This window comes from Cupressus sempervirens, chromosome 11 (assembly GCF_028749045.1).
Source record: "Cupressus sempervirens isolate cs-2001-9-10 chromosome 11, ASM2874904v1, whole genome shotgun sequence".
In the NCBI taxonomy this organism is placed as follows: domain Eukaryota; kingdom Viridiplantae; phylum Streptophyta; class Pinopsida; order Cupressales; family Cupressaceae; genus Cupressus; species Cupressus sempervirens.
In genome coordinates this window covers 819,436,066-819,453,722 of record NC_143128.1, presented here as the reverse complement: position 1 = coordinate 819,453,722, position 17,657 = coordinate 819,436,066, and the positions used below count along the sequence as shown (strand labels likewise).

The 17,657-nt window shown below is 35.1% G+C and overlaps 1 protein-coding gene and 1 long non-coding RNA gene across 3 annotated transcripts; both read left to right on the top strand.

Annotated features, from left to right (window-relative positions):
- The first annotated feature begins 1,352 nt into the window (after nt 1-1,352).
- On the top strand, nt 1,353-1,854 carry LOC149532066 (uncharacterized). The gene is made up of 2 exons (XR_016358474.1): nt 1,353-1,446; nt 1,546-1,854. It is a non-coding gene; the product is annotated as an uncharacterized LOC149532066 (long non-coding RNA).
- LOC149532065 (glutamate receptor 3.3-like) lies at nt 1,444-7,886 on the top strand. Of its 2 annotated transcripts, XM_089808779.1 has the most exons (7): nt 1,444-3,243; nt 4,111-5,238; nt 5,404-5,453; nt 5,647-5,924; nt 6,305-6,336; nt 6,543-6,949; nt 7,042-7,886. In XM_089808779.1, exons 1-7 carry the CDS (start codon nt 2,943-2,945, stop codon nt 7,474-7,476), a joined length of 2,631 nt encoding a protein of 876 aa, XP_089664905.1. In that variant the 5' UTR covers nt 1,444-2,942; the 3' UTR covers nt 7,477-7,886. The 2 variants fall into 2 exon arrangements, with proteins under 2 accessions (XP_089664905.1, XP_089664904.1); XM_089808778.1 differs by having other exon boundaries at nt 4,111-5,453.
- Nucleotides 7,887-17,657: the final 9,771 nt, after the last annotated feature.

The following is a 17,657-nucleotide window of genomic DNA, read 5'->3' as shown; positions in this document are numbered from 1 at the left end:
TATTAAGCATTAGTGTGTTGAACATTAGTAAGTAAGTTTCCTAATCGCTACTAATAATTAACAAGGGGTAAAAGAGAAGAGGGGAAAGAAGGGTGGAAAACCTACTCAGGAGCGTCCTCCACTTAATCAATCAAGTCTGCTAGTCTACCTATTATTATAGATTAATATATTTTCATCATCAGCTCCCTTATTTGCTAACTGATCTGTTATTCTGTTACCTTCCTAGAAAATATGTTAAATCTAAATTTCTTCGAAGAGGTCTAAAAGTTTTAGAACTTTTTCCAATTTAGAATTTAAAACCTAATTTGGGGTCTCCCTTTTTCTAATGGTATTTAGGACACTCTGTGAATCTCCTTCAATAATAAGATTTGTGATTCTTAGGTTTAGGAAAATTTGGAGACCTTCTTGGAGGGCTTCTAATTCTATTAGGTTGTTTGTGGAGCCTATAGCTTTGGTCCTTTTAGAGATCCAATTTCTAGAATCATTATTAATGATGCATCCTATTCTTGCAATCCTAGGGTTGCCTCTCGAAGCTCCATCAAAATTTAATTTTGTCCAACCATTTGTGGGGGTGGGGGGGTGTATCCATCTACACTTGTCCTTAGCATCTTTATTCTTTTTTTAATTATACAAAAGTGGGGGACTAATTAGATTTTTCCAACTCTTTTTCTTTAGACCATATAGCTTTTAGGTTTTAGCTTTTTCATTATACAAAAGCAGGGGACTAATTAGCTTTTCTTTCCGACAAATCATTTTATCTTGGTTGTATTTCCTTACCAGTGCCATCAAAGAAAGCTCGATAATGCTCCCTTGCAAATGCAACACTAGGTGTAAAGTGGATTCTTTCTGGATGTTGTAGTCGGTCAGTGTGCGACCATCCCCTAGTTGCTTTCCTGCAAAAATCAACCCTTATTGGTTTGGAGGGATGTCTTCTTTGTCTTGTATCTTAACCTTGACATTGTTGATTGTGTCACTGCTTTCAACCTCAAGTGTGATTGTCTTGCCAGTGAGGGCCTTCACGAAAATTTGCATCTTGATTACCTCTAGAACTTGCTTCCTACAAAACATAATCGTCAAGCGAATTTCGGTTAAATTTTTTTTTTTTTGGCATTGTTATCATATTCACATGTCTCAAATTTTTTTTTTTGCATTGTTATCATATTCACATGTCTCAACTTTCCACTAACTGATTTGTTCACATAGCAGATCTAATTTTTTCTACCACCCATTTTTTAATTTGTAAGTTGGGTTCGAGACATTCTTGGTAGTAAATGTTCCACTTGTTGAACCATTTGCTGTTTTGTTTCTTCCATATCTTCTTCCAATGGTCAAACTCCCTGTCAAGTCAGATGATACAGACCACAAAAAAAAGCCGCGACCAGTTGAATTCCGTTGAAGACTTGAAAAACGTATGCTAATGGAGGGCGTTTTCAATGTGCAAAACAAGTAGGCGAATTTCTCAGATGCACAATATGTTTACGGGGAATTTAGTTGATCTTGACTGTATAATTCTTATCTGAATGTGGCTTTAATTTCTTCGTTTAGGCAGATTGACTGGCATTGAAGAACCATGTCTGATGTCAGACGTCTGTAGCAAGGATGCAGGCTGCAAGGAATTTGAGCCATGTGAGATTCGAACGCGCGGCGTCAAAGTAGGGTTTTTAAGGTTTTCAATGGTCATGCCACTTTCACAGCTGTTTTAGTGACCACAGACTTTAAGACGTTCTTCAATGCCATTTTCTTTCTGATTGAAGTCCTTTTTTATTTGAAACTGAAGATGCTGGCGTTTTCCTCAAATTTGTCCTGTTATCTTTAAGCAACATGTCTATCATATGTTTTCTGAGCTATTAAGCATTGGCATTCTTGTCAACTAATGTCTATCATCTTCTTTCCGTTCTATTAAACACAGGCAGTTGTTTTCAAATTTCTGCGGTTGGCGGTAAGCGAATTTCTATCATCTTTTCTGTACTGGATTTTTCGATCCAAATTTTAGCTCCTTTCAATAAATTTTGTTCCCAGAAGTCATGTGATATATGAAAAGCTGATTCAGATCTGCAGGTTTTGAGGTTAGTGATGTCCAAAACGGAGCACCACTTGCTTACTGATAGCTGGGAGTACTACCTAGGATTGGTAGGTTTTAAGTCAAACTTTATATATTTCACCGAGCTAAATATCCCTTCCCTTCCTCATTAGGATGTCAAATCTGGAAGCTTTAAGGCAATCGCTTATTCTTTCTCTTAAGGCTAGATGTTTCTCTGCTGGTTTGTTATCGCATTATGTTGTACGAAATGTTGTCCTGATTTATCTCCTGGGGTACCAAACCCAGTTACTGAGCCACATTTCTCCGTCCATGATTGAAATTCAGCGGAATATGAGATCCCCTTTTAATATGCGTTTTGTTCTCCTGTCTTCAAGAATGGTTGTGAAATTGACGGGATTTTTCGATCCAAATTTTATCTCCTTCAAATAAATTTTCTCCCAGAAGCGACGTGGTATTCGAGAACAGGATTTAGATCTGCAGGTATTGAAGTTATTAATGAAAGACAGCCCCATTTGTTATTTGCTGATAGCTGGGAGTACTAGGATTGACAGGTTTTAGGTCAATCTTTATCTATTTTGCCGAGCTAAATATCCTTCCCCTTTCTCAGCTGGATTTCAACTCTGGAAGAGATTTCTTACGGTTTTAGGCAATCGCTTATTCTTTGTCTATATGTTTCTCTAATGGTCCGTTTTGTCTTTATGTTGTTGGAAACGTTGTCCTGATTGATCTCCTGGGGTGGAAAAAACAGTTCCCAAGCCACATTTTTCCGTCCATGATTGAAATTCAGCGGAATATAAGCTCCCGTTCATATATATATATATATATATATTTGTTCTGTTTTGAAAAATGGTTGCTGAAGAGCTCCTGTCCAAGATTGTGCGCTAAACAGGGGTGATTCAAAATGTGGAACTTACCGTACTGCCAGTGTTATCTAGTTCTTCTCCTATTAGTATTCTCTTTCTGGATGCCATGTAATGGCTCAATTGCTGGTAAATATGCAAGCCTGGTGGAAAATGCGAGGCCTTTGGTTGTAAATGTTGGCGCCCTTTTCGCTTTTGATTCTACAATTGGAAGAGTGGCTAAGACAGCCATGGAATTGGCAGTGAAGGATGTGAACAGCGATTATAGTCTGCTTGGTGGGACAAAGCTGGAGCTTAGTATGATGGACTCTAATTGCAATGCTTTCTTCGGCACAGCAGCAGGTCAGCAACTTCAAATTTACAGGGTTATGCTTTTAATATTCGCTTTACTGTCACATAGACTTATTTTCTTTTAATGTATAGCAGATTTGGCGGTTGTTTAAGTAGTTGGCTCTTTCGATTCCATGCTACCCAATATTGTTGTTTTGCCGGGCATGGTCCGAGATGCATTAGTTAACAGAATTGCCTTTACAATTAGCTCCAAAATTGCAAGTTGGATCTCAGTCTCTCAATCAGGGCTCAATTTGCTTGTACAAACTGTAATTAAATAATGCGATTTAATCAACTTTCTTAGTTGTGGGCAAATAACGTTGTCTGGGACGGGTTCAAGAAACTCACAGACTCAGGCTTCGGCAAAGAAACGGAGCATTGACAATTCCATGCTCTTTACGGGAAGAAAACGGAGTACTGAAAACAATGATTGGTGAAAATTCCGTACATTAGCATTTGCTCGAATCCATAACAGTTTCTCAATATAATACGTTCACTTGAAGACAGTTCCAATTGCTTGATTTAGGTCATAGTGTTCGTTTTAACTGTTTTTCATAATTTTCCTGATAATTCCATTAATGAAACTCAGAAAGCCTGTGAATTTTGGTAGTTTTGGGTTCCAAATCAAATTATAATGTTCTCAAGTAATCTTCTACTGACACCTATCCTAATGCCGTTTTAACATGACATGTCACCAAGCGATTCATAGTCTGGAGCACTTGTAAACTTGAACAGTAGATTTTCTGATGTTTTCATTACAATTTTCCTTGTGCAGCTTTGATTTAACATGACATGTCACCAAGCGATTCATAGTCTGGAGCACTTGTAAACTTGAACAGTAGATTTTCTGATGCTTTCATTACAATTTTCCTTGTGCAGCTTTGGAATTATTGAAGAAAGATGTTGTGGCAATAATAGGTCCACAGTTTTCAGTGCTTGCTCACATTGTTTCACATTTGGCAAAGGAACTCCAAATTCCACTTCTGTCCTTTGCAGCTACCGATCCCACGCTTACATCATATGAGTACCCATATTTTATCAGGATGGCTCACAGTGATTTATCTCAAATGTCTGCAATCGCTTCTCTAGTGGGCTATTATGGCTGGAAAGAAGTTGGAGCAGTGTACGTAGATGATGACTATGGGAGAAATGGAGTTTCTGTATTAGGGGATACTCTGGGAACTGTGGGAGCTAAGATTACTAATAAGGCAGCTATGCCTCCTGGATTCAGCCAGAGTGAGATGGGTATTATGTTAGCGAAATTGGCTTTAGTAGAGTCCCGGGTTTTTGTAGTCCACATGAATTCAGATGCTGGTCTTAATCTTTTCTCCAAAGCTAAAGACATTGGAATGCTGAGCAGTGGATATGTTTGGATAGTCACAGATTGGCTGTCCTCTGTTCTCGATTCAACTGGACTTGCAACAGGTGACATGAACTCACTTCAAGGGGTGATTTGCCTGCGACGGAAAATTCCAAATTCAGGAAATTACAATGAGTTTACAAGAGAGTGGAAAAGGTTGCAATCAACTCACACGGTAGATGTCTCTTTCAATGCGTTTGGACTGTATGCTTATGACAGTATATTGATGACGGCTCATTCTATCAACGCCTTTTTGAATCAGGGAGGAAATTTCTTTTTTGCCGAACACAACACACTATCAAATAAGAGTGGAAATAATTCAGAACTAGCAGCTTTGAAGGTCTTCAAAGGAGGAGAACAGTTGCTTAAGATAATACTAGAAATTAATTTCACCGGTGTTTCAGGTCCTGTACAACTAGATAAAAACAGGGATCTGATGGGCTCTACTTTTGAAATTATCAATATTGCTGGTACAGGATTTCGCACCATAGGTTACTGGTCAGATCACACTGGACTCTCAGTTGAACCACCAGAATATTCAGCTACCATCAACCTCAATCAATCTCATGTAAAACCGAAACTTCATGATATCATATGGCCCGGTGAAAGCAAACTAGTGCCACGGGGCTGGGCATTTCCAAACAATGGTAGGGAACTTGTGATCGGTGTGCCCAGAAAAATAGGATTTAAAGAATTTGTTTCCACAGTAAATGATAGCCACATACCAAAAGGATTTTGCATTGATGTGTTTATTGCTGCGGTGAACTTGCTTCCTTATGCCGTTCCATACACATTTATTTCTTATGGAACAGGGAATTCTACACCCAGTTATGATAAGCTCGTGGAGCAGGTTGCGTTAAAGGTTGGTATCTAGGATAAATTTTGCACCATTTCCATACTTGTCCCAATATTTTGGTATGAAATTTTGTTTCCTTGCTGATTCACCAGTATCCTTGCACAACACTGAATAATTAACCACATACTCTTAAGTGTAAGCATATGCACATTACTCTGTACTTCCGTTCAGCTACTCATATATGAATCCACCCTTGCAGAGTTTCGACGCAGTCGTTGGAGATATTTCAATTGTTACAAAAAGATCGAAGATCGTGGACTTTACGCAGCCTTATGTAGAATCTGGCTTAGTTGTGGTGGTACCTGTTAAAGAGATGGATTCCAATGCATGGGCTTTCCTGCGTCCGTTTACTATACAGATGTGGTGTACAACTGGTGCTTTTTTCCTTGTTATTGGAACTGTTGTGTGGATTCTGGAGCACAGATCAAACCCTGAGTTTCGAGGGCACCCAAGGCAGCAAGTGATGAATGTTCTCTGGTAATTTCTTTTCCTGTAGGTGTCCAATTGAGATTTTTATGCGAAATTATCCAACGGACTATCACCGCTCATTTCGGATTGCTGCCTCTGAACTGAAAGTGAAGTTGGAATTCTCAGTGGTCGATTATAGTTTGATGTGGTTTGTGTCATTTGAAATATGCAATTAATTTTGTGGATCTTCAATCGATTCAAGAAACAAAGGTTTGCAATAATAAACCTCAGTGTAGAACATTTCTGAGAATATCAAGGAAATCCACATATTCTAATGTTACATTATTATTTGCTTAACAATAGACAATATGATGATGTTGTAGTTGCAATGGAGAACTGTATTTTCAGACATGTAAGATTGAGCGCCTTACATAAGTTAGTTTTGGCAGGTTCGCATTCTCTACGATGTTCTTTGCCCATAGTGAGTACTCTGCCTTCTACAATCTATTTTAGTGTGTTGGAATTTTTTTTGTTTGGCAACTGGTTTATGCTTTCATATTATGGATCATAAACTATTTGAACATTACTAAAGATGTAGAAAAAGTAGCGAACATGCAACTGAATTGTACTATTGGAAAAGGTTTTAGTCAAACTGATTTTAGGATTCTTTTCATCTTGTTTATGCAGGGGAAAATACTGTGAGCAGCCTTGGACGTGCAGTACTAATCATATGGCTTTTTGTTGTTTTGATCATTAATTCAAGTTACACAGCAAGCTTAACATCAATCCTCACAGTAGAGCAGCTTTCATCAACAATTCAAGGAATTGATAGCTTGGCATCGACCAATTATCCAATAGGATATCAAACAGGGTCTTTTGTAGCAGATTATATATCAGGAGAGTTCAATATAGCGAAATATAGATTAGTGCCTTTGAACACTCCGGATAGTTATGCTAAAGCATTGTCTCTGGGACCAAACAAAGGTGGTGTGGCAGCAGTTGTAGACGAGCGTCCTTACATTGAATCATTTCTATCTACACGGTGTGGATATACAATTGTGGGCAGTGAATTTACTAAGAGTGGATGGGGATTTGTAAGTGGCTTTGCTATGATCTTTCTTAACTTCTTTCATTGTTCTTTTATGATGAGATTAAACTTTGTAGGATCTGTGTTGATGTTGAATAGGTTTTTCCAAAGGACTCTCAACTTGCAGTTGACATGTCGACAGCGATCCTTGCCCTTTCAGAAAGTGGGGAACTTCAGAGAATTCATGATAAATGGTTGAAAAATGATATATGCAGTCTAGAGGCACCCGCGGTCCATTCAAATAAGTTTGGCCTGGAAAGTTTCTGGGGCCTTTTCTTAGTCACGGGGATCGTGTGCTTTGTAACTCTATTTGTATTTTTTTTCCGCATGATTTGTCAATTCACTCGCTATGCTGATAGATGTAATGAGGAATCTCCTGGTAAGTCACATACATTAAGACTGAGAACTGCAAAGGTTCTAAGATCTTTCGCCTCTTTTGTGGATGAAAGGGAGGATATTGGTAAAATAAGGAGGCTGAAGAGAAAGCGTGCAGTCAAGAAAATGGATGCCGATTTTGAATTGAGCCAGCCTTAGAGCCGTCCAATCTGTTTATTATATCATCGGCATTTACCCCATTTAGTTTGATAATAGCAAAACTACCATATTGGTTCTGAAGCTAAGTCGTCTTTGTCAGTGCAATGGTAGCTCACAATAATTGGAAGGAAGCAGATTGTCAATATAAAGATGGCTCTGTGTCTTTGAAAGGACTAGATCAGCCATTCTTCAAATTTTATTAGCTTCTTCGTATACGTTTCATTTCTATGATGAACTTTCCAAGGAAGCTTACAGAACAGCGTTGTTAAACGGCTATAATAAAAACAATTATTATTAATTAATGACGTTCTGCAGTCTGCGGGATCATCAATCAACAGCAATGTAAAAGTGGATGTCTTTTCTATCTATAAGATTGAAAATAAAATTGTTGCATATTTTGTCTTCAACAACGTCCCGTTTGGTTGGGGAAGATGAATTTGTGGCATAACCAGGGTATTTTATAACCAGGTTTTCGAAAACTTGGTTTTGTGGTTTGGAAAGCCAATGGTCCGTTTGGTTGACACGGAAGATGAATATACCGTGGACCCCACAATATTATTAAAAAAATTGTCATAAAATTCAAAACCTGGTTTTAATTTCGAATTCCACCTTTTTATTGGAAGATGAAATTGAAAACCGGGTTATAATTTTAACGAACCAAACGCCCATGTTTTTTTGCAAAACTTGGTTTTACCCCTAATAACCCGGGTTTGGCCCTCATCTTCCAGCAACCAAATGGACCACAAATGAAGATTATACTTTATAACTTTAATGAAGTCCAACAACTCCTTACATGATTATTTATATGTCACGACTCAATTTTCGATTTGCTATCTTTTGGAACTTAGTATGTGTTGACTCTTTTGACTTAGACTATGTTATGATTCGACTTGAGTCGAAAACAATATAGACTTTGATTAGATTTGATAGTCGATATTTGGTTCTACTTGATAGTCGATATTTGATTAGATGGATAGAATTCATGGACACCTAGTTATCATGTCGTTACTAATAAATGATTGATTTTGTTATGTTCAAAGCTCATGTTTATATGAATGATGAATGTTTTAAGTTCATATTATGGAAAATTAATGGAATCATGAAATTTCATATATGAGATGTATTAATAGTTTATTGTAATGATGTCATCCTTTTTTATCATGGTGTTGGCAATACTAATGCAGTGATATGTTTCAAGTTTGTGAGTATGAGGAAACAAAAGGTGGAAGAGACGTTGAGGTAGGGGAGTTTAGCTCCTCAGTAGGGTTGGCCTGGATTGTCTGACGTAGGAACACACACACATTAAATGTTTCATTTTATCTCAAATTAATTTTCTTTTGATTTCAAGTTAGATTATTTCTGCAATTCATTTAAGGTTAGTATGATGGATAAAAGTATGGATTTATTTATTTATTTTATCTAGTAAAGAAAAAAGTAATAAAAAAGATATAAAGTACTTTTTAATTTCTTTTATTAGTAATTAAATAAGTTTATTCAAATTTGAAATATGAGATAACATTTGAGGGATATAAATGAAATAAGTAGAACTAATAGTTTTTAATTACTCCACCCATTAAACTGGAGTGACTTTCTTGTATTGGAGGAAGAAAAGTTATTAACGACAACTTTCAATTAATTACCATAATGTTTGTTAGCAAAATTAGAGGGAACCGAAGCAATGGAGAACTTGTTCTTCAAGAAGTGAAGAATTTAATTTGAGTGGGAAATTTTTTTATTGGAAGGAATAGTCTATATTTCAAAACAGAATCTGTACGAGTTGGAGCAGTGTTACTTGGGAAAAAGGAAAGGATTTCATTGAGAAGATCAACAAGTTTACATAGGTTCACCTATTTCCTTTTTTGCGATGTTGGTTTTATATGGTTGTAGTTTTAGAAAAAAATCTCCAACGCTTGTTTGGAAATCTTCTTGAAATTAAACTTTCTCTAGTGTTTTTGGAACAATTCATATAATAACCCAAAGTTTATTTTTGTTGTACATTGTATAAACACAAATATGTTAGATTTGGTTAGCAAAGATCTAGTAATAATTTTCTCTTCATGTGACTCTTCTCTTTTTGTTTCACTAGCACATTTTTATTTTTACTCTTTTGAGCATTTTGAGTAGATGGTCTTAATCGTTGTTTGCTTTGAAGTTTTCATTATGGCAATGAAGATTGTTGATGGGTAAAAATCATTGCCTATTTTGTTTGACCAAAAGAGTGTGTTTTGTTCATTTTGGTTTTAAATACAAATTACTGATTTTTAGAAAAATTAAATGAGTAAGCTAAATCAGATAAATTTGTTTTCCTCTTGAAATGACAAGTTAGAAGCATTAAAAACTTAAATGTTTCCATTTGTAATTGTTTTCCAAGCATTAGGTGTCAATGAGAAGAATGTTCTAACTAAAAAGAGTCATAGAAACTTTAACTAATCTCAGCAGAGAAAAATTGTGAACCACATTTTGCCTATTAAATTTCCCATTATATATTTTCTCTTTAATGCAAAAATTTAGTTTTCTTCCAATTGATGTTCTTTCAAGTCCAATAGGAATGACCAGACAAACAACAACTTCCATGCATAATTTCCTTGTGGAAATGTTTTATTTGAAACACATTTTTCAATATCATATCCAAGGTTTGTAAATCGTTGACAGACCGGGTTTTTGTCAAGAACTATACTTTTGTTCCTTCAGATGCTTATTTATTTTGGACTGGGAAATTTTTTAAGTAGGTCAAATACCATAGTTGTGTCTCCTTTTTGGGCTGCTCATTAAAAAAGAAAGAAACATTGTTTGAAATTAATCTAAACATGTAGACTTGACAGTATTAAATGACTTGTTCATATTTGTGATACTTTTACTTAGAAGATTATCTATTTCTTTATCTTTGAATAAAATAATAGTGCTCATGTTTATATAAACAACATGCTTAGAAATAGAAATGTTTTTGTGAAGTTACCAAGTCTTCAATACACATACTTTAGGATAAGGAAGTAAGCTAAATTATAGTTTTTAGCATGACCATAACAAAGAAATTCATGTTCATTGTTGAAGGATACTAAATAATTTCAACTTATTAATGTATTAATAGGATTGATATTAATTTCTTTTAATATATACCAAATGATTAATTTAAAAGTAAATCAAGAGAAGTTATCTTTTCTTACCTCAACGATTTATTAGATTTGTTGATGCATTTCCTACTCATAATTCAACTTATGCATACACATGAATAAGACGTTCCCTTATAAATCAATGTTTACATGATTGACTAAATACATTCGTGAGAAAATTACTATTATTTTGGAAGGGTACTGAATGTGGTAAAAAAGGGGCATGATAGAAATTGGAAGTACTATGATATTCTTTCATTGCTACATGCCAGTTCTTTTACTTACGCTAGTTATTTGCTTGGTCAAGCTATAAAATTAAATGCATATGATTGAGATGCATGGTTAAATTTTATTTCCCTCTTCCACAACCATGTTTAGATGCTACTTAGGCACATGGTTGCATAGTAGATTAGTCACATGATTGCACTAGATCCTTTTGATCCAATCGTCCCAAGTTGCTAGCCTTCTTGTGCCAAGGTTAGGTAGTTCTTCTTAATCAAAGAACCTCGAGGAGCTAACCCTATTAGGATTAACCTCAAATAGAAAAAGTAGTTATATGCAAATATAACTAATATCAAAAAATAATAGATCACATAGAAGAGAACACAAGACACCAAGATTTAACTGTTGGAAATATATATGATAGGCTAAGTTATTGAGAGGGAAGGGGCAAATTAGTAACCAATAAAACTTTAATCCTTTATTAGCAATTAATCTTTCATGTGTATTCTGATCTAATTGCATGCATAAATAACTAAAAGCAATAAAACATTCATAACACTTTGACACACAATTCGGTGACCTAGAAACCTTCCAAATAGAAAGTAAAATTGGGGTGGGGATGATACCCACAAGCTTTAGTACTGCAGTATAAATTTGGCTTGTTAAGGCTTATAATGATCACTTCTGATGATTTTCCCTATTAGGAGCAATAAGGACTGCTAGGTCCACTTTGCAAAAGGATTTACAAACATATAATGAAGTATGCACTCGGTAAAGAGATTTACAAAAGACTGTTAAGTCTACCTTGTGAAAGGATTTGATTGATCCACCTATTAGAATAAAATAGTAGTTGATCTCTAATCTACAACTTGGTTTGCTAAATGAGATTCCTTTGAGTGTAATGATCACCTTATTGTGATAGATAAATCTTTGCTGCTCCTTATACTACTGTAACCTTATATTTCACACTTCTGCCTTTCTTTTCTTGTTATCTTACTTCCATATTCTATCTTGGATGTAATACAATATATTACATATATACCAATCCAATTTACAAATCAACAAAGTTGGCTACAATACAAGTTTACACAAAATACACAAAGTTGGCCCAACTACAGGAACTTGAGTTCTGAAGACTAGCTTGGTGAGGTTCTGATAATCAACATCCACTATCAAAGCTTGGCATCATCATTCATTCAGTAGACATAGAAGGTCAATCCATACTGATCACTTCAAGTAGTTTGAACTTAGTCCGCACTGGTCACTCAGTGAATACTGTAAAACTTGGCATATAAACTGAGTCACTTGATTTTGACTCCATAGCTTAGTAAATGCTATCACTATGAGCTAGATATAAACTGAGTTACTTGGTTAACACTAAGAGGCTCGATTACCACTAGATTCACATCACAGTAACTGTGAACTTGGTAAGCATCGCACAACTTAGTTTGTACTAAGGAACTCGGTAAACCTTATGAAGCTCGGTTTACACTGCTGATCATCATCATGGTAGAAACTGCTTGGCACAAACTGGATACTATTTCTTGGATTCAGTAGCAACTGTAGGACTCGGTATAGACTAAAATGCTTGGTTAACTCTGTTAACTGTTCAATATGCTTGGTAGATACTTACAATCTGAATAAGTGTATGTCACTAATAACAAACATGATTGTAATGTCAACAATCTCCCCCTTTGACATTAGTGACAAAAACACTTATCAGCTAAGAATACCTTTAATTCATCACCTTGTGTCTCCAACTCGGTAGAGTATACTATTTTTGAGATTTTTCAAAATTATTTTTGTAAGAGATGTATCTTTGAATATCTAGACATATATAATGCTACCCATACATATATACAATATACTTTTCATTTTTTCATATCTAATATATATACATTTTCTCCCCCTTTATGTATGCTTCCTCTTATAATATACATCTTCTTTACAATATACAATCTTCTCCCCTTTTTGACATTAATGCCAAAGATGTATGCGATATATTATATGGTAATGTCAAAATATGACAAGAAATCTACATGTACCTTTAGGATTAGTGCCATTGTCTTGTCCCAATTTTCTTACAACACCTTGCATGTGTGCAATGTAATCTACACTTTTGCTGATAGTTCTATCATGTGGTCTATAATTGAGAAGTTGTTGTCATGGATGAGTATTTTGGCATGTGTAATATGTTTCTACAATGCATCCATGTGTGGGATAATCATGCTCTGAATGTTTATTAATTTAGCTCTTATTCTAGTTTCTTCTCTTAGCAATTTTGCCTGCATATTAGTTAAGAATATGATCTTTGTGTAGTGAGCAGAGTTGTAACTTGGGTCAAGTTGCAAGTATTGTGCACTTGCCTTTAGATCTTCATCAATCTTTGACAATGTATCTCTTATTTCCTTGGTGAAAATTGAAATATCACAGAGTTTACTGAATAGTGAAGATACATTGTTGCAAGAGGTCTCTAGTGAGCCTAGAATAGTAGATAATTCTACTTGATGAATAGCAATCTGCTGAGCAATAAGTTCCATAACTTTATTTTTAAACTTCTTCTCAGCTCTCTACAACATTTTTTTCTTGTCCATTCAAATATTTATTGAATTTCTGGACTACCTCTGCTAACTGATTCAAAATTGGTTGAGAAGTATCAACCTCTACTTTTAGTGCCTCTGCTAGGATATTCTTTGCATCTTCAATTATTTTGGAATTCCTTATTTCTTTCATCTATAAGCCTCTGTTGCTTGGCTTTCTTCTGAAGAAGCTCTCCAAATATATGCATTTGATCAGGATTAAGATTTTATATGTCCCAATTTGGAGTTACAATCTCCTCATCAAGATCAATTTCTTCTTCCTTCTCTTTTCCTTTACCCAAAAATTTTGTACTCTGTTGAGACTTGGTCTAATTTGCATGCTAGGAATGGAAACAATGGTAGATATAGTAGGACTAGCTGAAAAGGTAGATATTGCACTCATTTCTAAAATACCAATTGTTAAAATACCAGGTGTTACCAAAACTAATGTAGAGGGAAGTAATGACTACTCGGTAGATGAAGTTCTTGTCACTTCTATCAATGAAGTGCTGAGATGGACAGGTGCAAAAATTGATTGAGTGCTTATGCTTATATAGTGTTTGACACAATCAATCCTATAGTAGCTTTCTTTGGGCTTGATGTTTTCAATGTTTTTCTTAGAGAATGAGGAAGTGAGGCTATGACCATTGCATTAATTTTCTCTAGGTCAGTTTCCTTAGTGTTTTGAGCCTTATGTAAGTCTTTCTCAGTAGTTTCTTGTCCCTATATGTGTGTTTTCTTTGAGTTCAGAGCTAAATTCTTTGTAAGATGAATGAAACTCTAACTATTTTTAAACAAATAATTATCCTTCTGAGGTTGTCCCAATTCTTCCAAAAATAACTGAATTCATATAATCTCCTTGGCTACCTCTATAGCAACAATATACTCTACCTTTATAGTAGATAAAGCATTAACCTTCTGCAACCGAGAAACCTAGCTCACTACTAACCCACCAATAGTAAATACAGACTTGTAGTACTCTGTCTAGTATCAAGATCCCCTACCAAATTTGAGTCAACATAGCCCTATAAATCAATAATAGAGCCCCCAAAGTGTAAACGCTTACTAGATGTTCCTATCAAATATTTGAGAATCCATTTAACTGCATTCCAATGCTCAATTCTTGGATGACTCATATACCTGCTAATGACTCCCACTGCATGTCCAATATCAGGCCTAGTACATAACATAGCATATATCAAGCTTCCCATAGTTGAATTATAAGGTACCTTGGACATCTTGGCCTCCTCTTCTTGTGTCTTTGGACACATCTCCTTAGTCAACTTCAAATGACCAAGTAAAGGTGTGTTGATAGCTTTAGCATTCTCCATAGAGAAACATTGTAACACCTTCACAATAAAATCAGCTTGAGATAATGTCAATTTACTATTCTTCCTATCTTTACAAATCTTCATACCAAGGATTAGTTTTTCTACCCCAAAATCCTTCATAGCAAATGCATGTGCTAACTGGCATTTCAACCCCTTAATGTGATCCATGTTAGTACCAACTACAAGCATATCATCAACATATAAACATAAAATAATGTAGCTATCATCATCCAACCTCTTAAAATAAACACAATGATCTAAATGCCACCTACTATATCCATGCTCATGCATAAAACTATCAAATTTTAGATACCATTGCCGAGGTGCTTGCTCCAAGCCATATGAACTTTTCTTCAATCTACACGCTAAGATCTCCTTACCTTTGACCTCAAATCCCTATAGTTGTGTTATATATATCTCTTCATCCAAATCACCATGAAGGAAGGTTGTTTTAACATCTAGCTACTTCAAATGTAAATCTTTAGCAGCCACAATACTTAAAACAATATGAATAGAAGTCATTTTTTTACAACAAGAGAAAATATCTCATCAAAATCAATGTCTTTTTTCTATGCAAATCTTTTTACCACTAACTTGGCATTGAATTTTTTCTTACCTCCATCCTCTTCTTTCAACCTATAAACCCATTTATTCTATAAAGCCTTTTTACTTGTAGGAAATTGGCATAAATCTCATGTCTTATTTCTCAGCAAAGGGTCCATTTCTTCTTTCATTGCAGACTCCCATTGAATCTTTGTATCCACCTGCATAGCTTCATCATAAAATTTAGGTTCACTAGCATCAGTAAGTAAAATAGAATACAAAGAGGGAGAAAATCTCTCTAGAGGTCCACTTAGCCTTGTTGACCATCTAACACTCACTGGTGTGTGGTATTTTTTGTTATGGTTATTGCAGATCATGAGGAACTACAAGAACATCATTTTTTGGAGTATCATCCAATGCTATATAATTGATCTGATGAATAGATCTATAGACTAATTGCAGTATTGAATGCTTAAATAAAATCAAATTTTAGCGGAAGTCTTATTACATGCATACATAAATGAAATTATGCATCAAAACTTAAGAATTTAAGGTGAAATAAACAAAATTGAGAGAGAAGAAGATAGAGAGTGCAAACAAAGTTTGATTTCAGAGTTCACCACAAATGTGACTACGTCTCCGAGTCGGCTCTAATAGAGTACGACCGATCCGATTATTCTCCAAAATCAATTACAAATGCACCAAGACTTATTCCCTTAAACACATCAGCATAACATGCCCTCAACGTGCAGAATAGTCTTCAAAAATCTCTTAAACATTCTCTTGTTCTCACCCCTGAATGTCTTTCAAAAGCCTACTACCCCCATTTTATACATCAAATTTAGCCAAAAATGGGTTAAAACAATTAACAAACATAATCCCCTATTTTGATTACATATTTTCGAATTTGCCCCTTTTACCATTATTTTGTTATGATCTCATACCAAAATTAAGGGTTTGTTTTCAAAAATACCCTTATTTAGATAAGATTGGGCGGATCTGTTATTGATAGATAACAACTCTTCCCTTAATATTGCATGTACCATAAATAGCCCATTGGTTGGCCTTAATTTTAGGAGGCCAATGGTTAGGAGTTCAACTCCCATTATCTCATTCTTTTAATTCGAATTAAATAACCATTTTAATTTTAATTTGAATGTTTTCCCTCTCTTTGTGATGTCATGATGACATCATCAAAATCCATACTTTTACCTGAATTTGAAACCATTATAGCTTTTACATCCAATCTCCATTCTTGATGAAATGAACGCCATTGGAAAGCTTTTGACGAGCTCTTTCATTTGAAATCCATGGTCAAATACTTTTGAGATGATTACTTTTTCACCCTTTTACAGCCTCTAGTCCTGATTTGACCAAACTTTGACCAAACATAACTTGCACAAATAGAATCCTTTTCACTCTGTTCAAGCTGCGTTGGAATCAGGATGCTGAGATCTTTCTGATGGTGCAAAAAATTGGAGTTTTGAAGACACTTCAATTTTCACTAAAAATACCCACCGGATCAATAATCATCTTCTTTTTTCTCATGTTGCTACAACAGATCTTTGTACAACACTTTCTCCTTAAATATGACATCCTTTCTTCTTACAATTTTATGATTTTTAGAATCCTAAAGCCTAAAACCAAATTCATCAATGCCATATCCAACAAATACACATTTCTTTGACTTAGCTTCCAACTTGGTTCTATTTTTAGAATCTATATGAGAAAATGCATCACAACCGAAGGTTCTGAGAAAAGAATAACTCACCTTATTACCAGTCCATGTTTCCTCTAGAAAACTCCAACCAAAAGGAGTAGATGGACCTCTATTAATCAAATATACATTAGTATTGATAGCCTCCACCCACATGTTTAAAGGCAACACAACATGCAACCTCATGCTTCTTGCATGCTCCATTATAGTCCTATTCATGCGTTTAGCCACTCCATTTTCCTATAGAGTCCTTGGAACAATTTTCTATCTACAAATACCATTAGTGGAGTAATAATCTTCAAATTCATGACTACAATACTCACCACCATTATCAGATCTGAAACATTTTAATTTCTTACCAACCTCATCTTCAACCAAGTATTTCCATTTCTTAAAAGTTTGAAATACATCAGATTTCTATCTAAGGAAATAAACCGAAACTTTTTTGGTTGCATAATTAATAAATGTAACATAATAATGAGAGCCACCAAGGAAAGATACCTGAGCTAGTCCCCTTACATCTATATGCATAGGCTCTAATCTCTCACTTTTCTTTTCTTTCCCAGTCTTCACAAAAGTCACTCTCTTTTGTTTTCCATACACACAAATATCACATAAATCCACATTAACACATTTCAAACTTGGTAAAACTTTCTTTGAATGAAGTATTTTCATACCT